General features: G+C 38.1%; 1 protein-coding gene across 2 annotated transcripts in view; it reads right to left on the bottom strand.

The window, feature by feature from the left end:
- Positions 1-3,628: 3,628 nt before the first annotated feature.
- LOC121382126 (docking protein 3-like) overlaps positions 3,629-8,971 on the bottom strand; it is a 9,437-nt gene continuing 4,094 nt past the window's right edge. The window contains exons 1-3 of one of the 2 annotated variants that reach the window (XM_041511631.1): positions 8,608-8,944; positions 7,092-7,162; positions 3,629-3,989 (exon numbers count right to left, since the gene is read on the bottom strand). In XM_041511631.1, the coding sequence (XP_041367565.1) occupies positions 3,688-3,989; positions 7,092-7,162; positions 8,608-8,828 (594 nt within the window). In that variant the 5' untranslated portion in view covers positions 8,829-8,944 and the 3' untranslated portion in view covers positions 3,629-3,687. Of the gene's footprint in view, positions 3,990-7,091; positions 7,163-8,607; positions 8,945-8,971 lie in introns of those variants that run through there. The other variant, XM_041511630.1, reaches the window with a different exon arrangement.

The raw sequence follows: 8,971 nt of genomic DNA, 5'->3' as shown, positions 1-8,971 counted from the left end.
GCCAGAAACTGTGCTCACAACGAGAGAGAATTGTATACATAAAACACTGGCTTTTGTAGCCATTTTGAAGTTCGGTGGCGGACGTGGGGGGTTGGGGGTGAGGGAGGGGTAGATGTTAGAACTCCAACATCCTTCTCTGGATCCACACCAGGAACCATTCATTTAACGAATGGCAACAGTAGACCATTGATTTGTGAAATCTGCTATAATTAAGTAGCTATAAACTTACTTTACAAAGCTTCATCTCATTTCAAAAACATACTTTATATCTGATTCTGAGAAGTTCCATTTAATATGTGAAACGGTGCTCATTAAGTGTCTGTTAATACTTTATATGATAGTTTTGAGTTATTTCGGTCTCATTTACAATATTATTATATAAAATTACAATAGTAATGTCTATTTTGCACATTATGGTACCCATAATGTCAGTTACTATGTAATAATGTATCAGTACCGTAACAATGTTAGTGCTGTAACGGTGGGGGGGGGGGGGGGGGTGTTACGGTACTGACTACATTTTACAGAAATGACACTATTTACCTCCCTGCAACGTCAAATCTTGTCCCTCGTCCACCGCCGAAGTTGGTCGAACCCTTGAAGAGGTGACGCCTGAATGGTTGTCTGCCTTCCTCTTTCCAACGGCCACTTGACGGGCCGGCTTCTCGACGGGGGCCACCTGTAGAGTCGGTGGCCGCACCGGAGTTGCCGAAGTCGGGACTGGAGTTTATATTTTGCATTGGGAATGCTATAAGATGGAGATAATATTAAAGACTTAAAAGTCTTTCAAGTTTCAGACTAGGCGATGTTGGGGTGTAGGTGTGTTTTCCGATAAGAACATTTCGCATAAGCAAACTGTGTACTCAGTTTAGTACATTACGTAGGAGTAGTTACGCCCATGGAAGTAAGGCTTTCTAGGGGGATGGGGTGGTGAGTCCTCCATTTTGTTCTTGTTTTTGTCAGCGAAATGGAGTTTGTACTGGGATGTATGCGGCCATTGGAACTGACTGAACGCTGGAACGCTTCTCGTTTCGACAGCCTGCACCACCAGGTTGGATTCTTTTCTAGCGAGATTCTTTGCATCCACGTCATTTCTTCGGCTGACTATGTCGACTTGCTTTTCCGTGACTCGTATGACGGCCATTCTGCAGAATGCCACGGTTGTTCGCGTTTAGACTCTACATGGCCGAGCCTGTCCTAGCAGCACTGAAAGATTGACCGCCCCACACTAAGAAGAAATAGGAAACGGGGTCGGCCCCTACTACTCTTTTCTAGACTTTACTTGTTTTATATTGATACCATCTCGTATCCTCCGGAGTCGGGCCCGTCCACACCACTATACCAATCCATAACGACTGGACTATACCCTAGTCTAATACTCTTTCTCTCGTTCAGATGGATTCGGCTTCTCAAGATCTGTATTTCAGCACAGCACTACACCTTCAACGTCTAATGACTGTCAATCTAGGGGTTTTCTTGACGGGATGCAACCTATCTCGTCCCTACAAGATGTGCACTGAACGAGGCCAATCATCTGGACATATAGATAGGACTTTAAACTGTTAGACCTTCGTTCAAAATTTATGTCGAAATTACTTTCTTTTTTTAAATATTATTAAATATTCCGATCCTCTCTTCTTTCTCTTATTTATTTTTGGACTCCTAAAATGCTCCAAATTATATAAATATTCGGCCGAGAAGTCAATTCTTATTTATTTTTGGCTTGTAACTTTTTATTTAATTTTTATTTTAATTCTGTTAACGTTTTTACTAATTGCTATTTTAAAAAGTCTGCCCATTTTGGTATTTGTATTGTGTTTGTATTGTATTTGTATTGTATTGTATTGTATACGTAGGGTTTACGAACTTGATACATGTTTGGCGGATTTGAGAGAGAGAGAGAGAGAGAGAGAGAGAGAGAGAGAGAGAGAGAGAGAGAGAGAGAGAGAGAGAGAGAGAGAGAGAGAGAGAGAGAGAGAGAGGAGAGATGAGAGAGAGAGAGAGAGAGAGAGAGAGAGAGAGAGAGAGAGAGAGGAAAACTTTGTTAACTGTAAATTTTATATCGTGTTTTGGTGTGACACTAAAATATAATTGGTAGTGGAGGAAAATAGGTGTCATAACCGGCCTCGGTGGTGTCATGGTTTAACCGCCGGACACACGGCTGGTAGATACAGGGTTCGCAGCCCGGTACCGGTTCCCACCCAGAGCAAGTTTTAAGGCCACTACACTCTCTTCACTCTCTCTCACTAACTACTAACAATTAACAACTAATCCACTGTGTCCTGGACAGATAGCCCAGATAGCTGAGGTGTGTGCACAGAACAGCGTGATTGCACGTTAATTGGATATAAGCACCAAACTAAGTTGAAATGAAATGGAATAGGTGTCATTTTGGGAGGGGGGGGGGGGGGGGGTCATGGCCCTTATCGTTATATATATATATATATATATATATATCGCCCCCCACCCTGGCTACGCATAGTGCACTCCATGCCATTAACCTTATTGAATATGAAACAGATATTAGCGTATATCATGAAATAATAACGGAATGAAAAAAACACAAAAAACAATGCAATAATACTTTATTATAAGAACAATTAGCATTACACAACAAACGTTAAACAATATTAGGAAATTAATATTTCACACAAAGTGTTTACATTTCACTGTCAGTGTTAGAAATTATAAACCGTACTTAACGTCGTCTACTAAGAACACTAAAAAGAAAAAACATAAAAAAACATTAAAAAAAACAAAATCTTTTAAATGCACTTCCTCACAGACAGGACAACACATACCACGACATTTAATAATGAGTCGTGGGGCGCTGGTTGGAACGAGCAAACACCCAATGGGTCCGCTCAGGATGTTCGATCCCATAACCCAAGCACTTGAAATGATCGCTCTACCGACTGAGCTAAATCCATCCCAGTGCCAAACGGAGAGTGATGGTTAGTTACTATTGATTAACGAGAGGACTGCCATTGGTGTATTGGTCTTACATATCTTCACCGAGTAATATTTAAACACCTAATTCTGTCACAGTAATATTTTCTTTAAAGAGACAGACCCTAGTTTTTAAACACCACAGCGTATTTTTCACTATTAGAGCCGAGGTTTTTTTTCTTATTATTATTTTATTTTTTTATTGTTTAATTTATCCATTTCCGTACAATATTGTTTTTAATACCATAAAATGAAATGTTTAATTTATGCACATTTCCGTACAATCGAAGTGTAGAGTTAGAGTAGAGTAGAAACCCGGTGTAGAGTTTTAATACCATAAAATGTTAAAAAAAAAAAAAAAAAATGCATTAAATTTTAAATAAATATGTAAAAAAAAATAACATGAAACACATTTCAGGTAGCCGAGGAGTAACTGGTGTAACAAAAGGCCGTGTACGAAGACGAGCTCTAAAATGACTACGGGCCGACATCGGCAACCAACAGCGGGCTAACGACTTGGTCGACGAAAAAGGCCTGTTGGGTAGTCTGTTAAAGATATTTCCCCATTTCAACGTCTCAGAACAGAGTCCCGTTTGCATTATTTTGCGACATCGGTCTACAGGCTTATACTGGGTTCTAAGGCGTCCAGTTACAGGTTTGCAGAGGTGTATTCAAATGTCCATAAAGTCTGCGACTTTAACAATGTGAATGAAACGAAACTTCTAATGTGTGCGTAGTTTAAGTTTTCTCAGAATGGGCTGATCGTCGCTTAATTTCCTCGATTATAAGCTTTCCGTATGGTGTGAAGAAGTTAAAAAGTCCCTCGCCAGATTCGGAACGTCGACCTGCTTCTAGCTGGAATATCTGCTCGGTTGCGCCGTACCGACGAATGAACACAATGGGCCAGGTGAGATAGGTGGTTCCATTGTCCTTTGATCTCAGTTCAAGACTAACACCATTGACTGCCAGTACAGAGGATCCAAAAGTTGGCGGCGTCTTCTTGCAAACAAAAGGCTCGACGTATACGTCAAAACATCTTTCTGGAAATAAAACCAAAACAGTAATCAATAGAGTAAAGATTATTTTATTTAATTGTTTCTCTCTATTTTTTAAAAACATTAATGATCCCTTTAATGCCCGTGACAAAACTAGCATGCATTCAGAACAAGATATTGATTTGTGAATAAACATAGCATCATTTAAAAACACGTTTGAGGATATTTGAAATAAATATTTATTTTTTATTTGTTTTTAAATGTACTTATAAGACTACATCGGGATATACTCGTATGAGTACAAAGGTAATTATTACATCAGATTTTAAAAATATTTGTTGCAATCAGAGAAAAAACATATCAAATTAATTTTTACACAACATCAGAACACTGTAGCAGATCTATATGTACAGAGAAAAGACTACAAGATAAACATGTTCCCGTGAGTACCTTTTGTACTCAAAAGAGTACACATTTAAATGCTTGGCTCTGTTCAAATATAAGTTTAATCATTCAAGTAAATTGTACTCATTTTGACATATATGGAAATTCTCAGTACTTATTCATTAGAAATATTTCAAATAGTGTTTGTGCTTATAAATTATGCACTCGTTTGAGTACATTGGGCTTTAAAGGGTTAAAGTGGAAGTTTCACTAAATACTTCTGGGGGTTTTAAATACTGACTATATTTGATCATCTTGTCATAATGTGTCTTCATTTCAAAACGTGTATATAGCTATTTGTAATTAAGTTTGTATATATTCTATATGCACTTTCCACCTGACAGCACATACCACATCACTTGATATCTCAAACATTTGGACAATGGTAGGGACGACAAAAACCCAATCTATGTAAAATGGGTATAGTATTTACAATGACAATATGAGAACAGGAGTTCTTTTTTTTTTTGCTAAAGGCACAAATATAGCGGCTTTCCTCTAAGACTATTAGTGTTTCCACGACACTCGAGTACTTGGGCACGGGCCGAATCTAGCAAGACTCGAGTCCGTTTACAGGTCTCGAGTAGTACCTGTGCAAGGAAGAGCACTCCTAGTTAATTATATTTTCAAACGTCATTTTGCCATATGCTTGCCGCCGGTTGCATTACAGGGTATGAGACATGGAGGGAATACAAGAAGTCGAATGTGTGGAATGCAATACAATGGCATGATTTGGCATCCATATTCAACGCTGGGATTAATACACATAATGCTGTATATTTTTCTTTATGCCTTAGTCTGGGGCGGGACATAGCCCAGTGGTAAAGCGCCCGCTCGATGCGTGGTCGGTCTGGGATCGATCCCCGTCGATGGGCCCATTGGGCTATTTCTCGTTCCAGCCAGTGCACCACGACTGGTATATCAAAGGCCGTGGTATGTACTACCCTGTCTGTGGGATGGTGCATATAAAAGATCCCTTGCTGCTAATCGGAAAGAGTAGCCCATGAAGTGGCGACAGCGGGTTTCCTCTCTCAATATATGTGTGGTCCTTAACCATATGTCTGACGCCATATAACCGTAATTAAAATGTGTTGAGTGCGTCGTTAAATAAAACATTTCCTTTCTTCCTTCCTTATGCCTTAGTCTCATTATCATCTAGTGTCGGGTACTCCGGTCTGAATCGAGTTTGACCCTGGAGTACTCAAGTCCAATATTTTGGACTCGTGGAGGCCCTAAAAACTATATGTCAGAGTTGTCAAATATTTGATATCCAATAGTCGATGATTTATTTATCAGTGTGCATTAAACAAAACAAACGTTAACTACCTGTATTCCATTGTGTTGTGTTACAAAACGTTAATGACATGACGACACATGTTGTTGTATGAAAGCTGTTAACGAAGCTGATGATGAAACTGTACTCGTGATTGTATTGTGCATTAAGGAAGGAAATGTTTTATTTAACGACGCACTCAACACATTTTATTTACGGTTATATGGCGTCGGACATATGGTTAAGGACCACACAGATATTGAGGGAGGAAACCCGCTGTCGCCACTTCATGGGCTACTCGTTTTGATTAGCAGCAAAGGATCTTTTTAATTTCGACAGCATAACACATACCACGGCTTTTGATATACCGACGGGGATCGATCCCAGACCGACTGCGCATCAAGCGGACGCCCTACCACTGGGCTACGTCCCGCCCGTATTTTGTATTAGTAAATGATGTTATTATATGGCAAGAACTGATTATAAAGCCTTCATACATGGCATATATAACAACTGGAATTGTACACCATGCTGTTGAACTAAACAATAGACAAAAATGTGAAGGCAGCCGCGCGTGGCTTAACCACGACGCCGCTGCGGCAGGTGACATTGTATAATAATCTTTGGTGACGTAATAAAATAAGATGGCACCTTTTGGCTGTAATTTTAACAATATCCGGGTCGCTTAAAAGTAATGTAATTTTGTCTTTATCTAAAAGGTTATTAAAGTTTAATACAGCAGCTACTTCCGTTTTTAAAAAAAACAAGAGAGATCTACTCAAATGTCGTCATAAAGAGGACAGACCGGCCTCGGTGGCGTCGTGGCAGGCCATCGGTCTACAGGCTGGTAGGTACTGGGTTCGGATCCCAGTCGAGGCATGGGATTTTTAATCCAGATACCGACTCCAAACCCTGAGTGAGTGCTCCGCAAGGCTCAATGGGTAGGTGTAAACCACTTGCACCGACCAGTGATCCATAACTGGTTCAACAAAGGCCATGGTTTGTGCTATCCTGCCTGTGGGAAGTGCAAATAAAAGATCCCTTGCTGCCTGTCGTAAAAAGAGTAGCCTATGTGGCGACAGCGGGTTTCCTCTAAAAACAGTGTCATAATGACCATATGTTTGACGTCCAATAGCCGATGATAAGATACAAAAATCAATGTGCTCTAGTGGCGTCGTTAAATAAAACAAACTTTACTTTTTTTTCATAAAGAGGACAGTGAATAAGAACATGTTCTTCAGATTCTATATAATTAACACAGTTAAAACAGGTTCTCTTGTGAATCTCCACTTTTTCATATTTACAAAGATGCAAAGATTATTTGTGGTTTCGATTAATATATAATTAAATTATTTATAACTAATAAATGTAAAAATAGCGAAATATGGAACTTGTAACTGATTATAGCACTTTTAGGTGTATGCGTGTACCTGTTTCTCCAGAACTCGTGCTATAGGCTGAATCCTTGGAAAGCGTCTTCATATTTCTTTGTGGTTGTTTTCTGTGTTTAAAATATAACATAATGGTTGTGTTATTTTAATTGCCAATGCACCATTATAAATCACTATTGTCAATGTAAAATATTATACAATTTATACGGTAGATTTTGAAATTGTAAACTACTATGCCATATTTTCACTCTAAAATAAAATACATTTATTAATGTTCTCTTCATTATGCAACATACAAGTTGTCATATGTTCTGTAAAACAATGCACTATTTTAGCCTATTATACAGTGTCCATTGTAATATACTAATCGATATTACACCTTTCCTTCTTTTTGTTGACATCCAGTGAAAAATGTTTAGTAATTATATCATATCAGTTTTCTACTACTCCTTTACGACTTTTGTTTTAAACAATATAAACATTTATTGTCCCAGATCATATAACAGAGTCGGGGTTGGGAGCCCCGAATCATTGCTTTACATATATATCCATGTTCTAAGCAACAACAAAATATGTTAAAGATAACAAAACTAATAGAAACTGATTCAGACTAAAGTCAACACATGGATACAGTTGGACATTATAATCCTATAATATAACTGTATATTTTTATGATCCGAGATATACTTCTTTACGACTTTATAGTACATATATGTCATAATATTTAATATTTCGATTTTCAATTATACTTCAAAAACATTGAATTTCTAATCTTTTAAAGGGACTGCCCTGAGTTCGCTTACATATATATTTACAATACATCCTTTAATGATGGCTAAAATTATATTTTAAATTTATTTGCCTGTTTAGAATACCAGTTTTAACGACTCAATGGACAGGTGTAAAACCACTACACCGTCTTCTCTCTCACTAACCATTAACAACTAACCCACTGTCCTGGACAGCCAGCCTAGGTAGCTGAGGTGTGTGCCCAGGACAACGTCTTGAACCTTAAGTTTAAATGAAATGCATGAATATGTGTTCTATGTATTTAATATTATTTATGATAGTGATTCAAGTTGAAATGAAATGAAGAATATCAGTGTCTGTATGAACAAGATGTTTATTGTCCTAATGTCTGTAATAGCACAAACTGGATTTTATCTCCAAATAATTTCGTACGTACGAAAATATATATACATTTGTACATATTATATTACGAAGTAAATTATTTTTTTAAATTACTACTACAAACATTACCACACAATCGCAAACACATTGAATGCACAAACTGATATTAAAAACAACAAAATGTATTTAATATGTAAGTTTAGTCGCCGAAAAGATTCTGTCAATTAGAAGCATCTTACAATGGCTGAAAACTCAGGACAGTTCCTTTAAATATGTCTGGGATTTTATTTTTATTTTTTTGGGTGGGGGATCTTCTTGTTGCTTGTTGGGGTTTTTTTTTTGTGGGTTTTTTTTCTTTTCTTGTTTGTTTGTTTTGTTGGGGTTTTTTTTTTGGGGGGGTGGGGTATAACCAATATTTACTTACTGCATTTCTGAGTGTGAGTATCCCATCGTTCCAGGAACTGGTTCACTGGATGTGGTATCCACCAGGTGCCCATGTGGATCAAAAGTTGGTTGCAAATAATTGTCCGTGTCACTGGCGTTGCAGTCGAAACGTCCGGCTTCGGATTTACAGATCTCCACATTGACGTAATTTGTGCCACCAGTCTCTTGAATTGTGTCGTAATAATCCTCGTCTTGAGACATTGTTGGACTTTTTAAAAAGACCGTGGTTGGTGCGGTCCTGTGTAGTAAAGTGCATATAAAAATCCTTTGCTTGTAATCGAGTACTGGTTCAGTCTATGTTGCGTTATCAGTTTTTTTTCTCCAAAACTCTAGTGTCGCAATGA

Source organism: Gigantopelta aegis, chromosome 9 (assembly GCF_016097555.1).
Source record: "Gigantopelta aegis isolate Gae_Host chromosome 9, Gae_host_genome, whole genome shotgun sequence".
Classification (NCBI taxonomy): Eukaryota; Metazoa; Mollusca; class Gastropoda; order Neomphalida; family Peltospiridae; genus Gigantopelta; species Gigantopelta aegis.
Note: the sequence above shows the minus strand (reverse complement) of the source record. Positions and strands in the feature narration are given on the sequence as shown.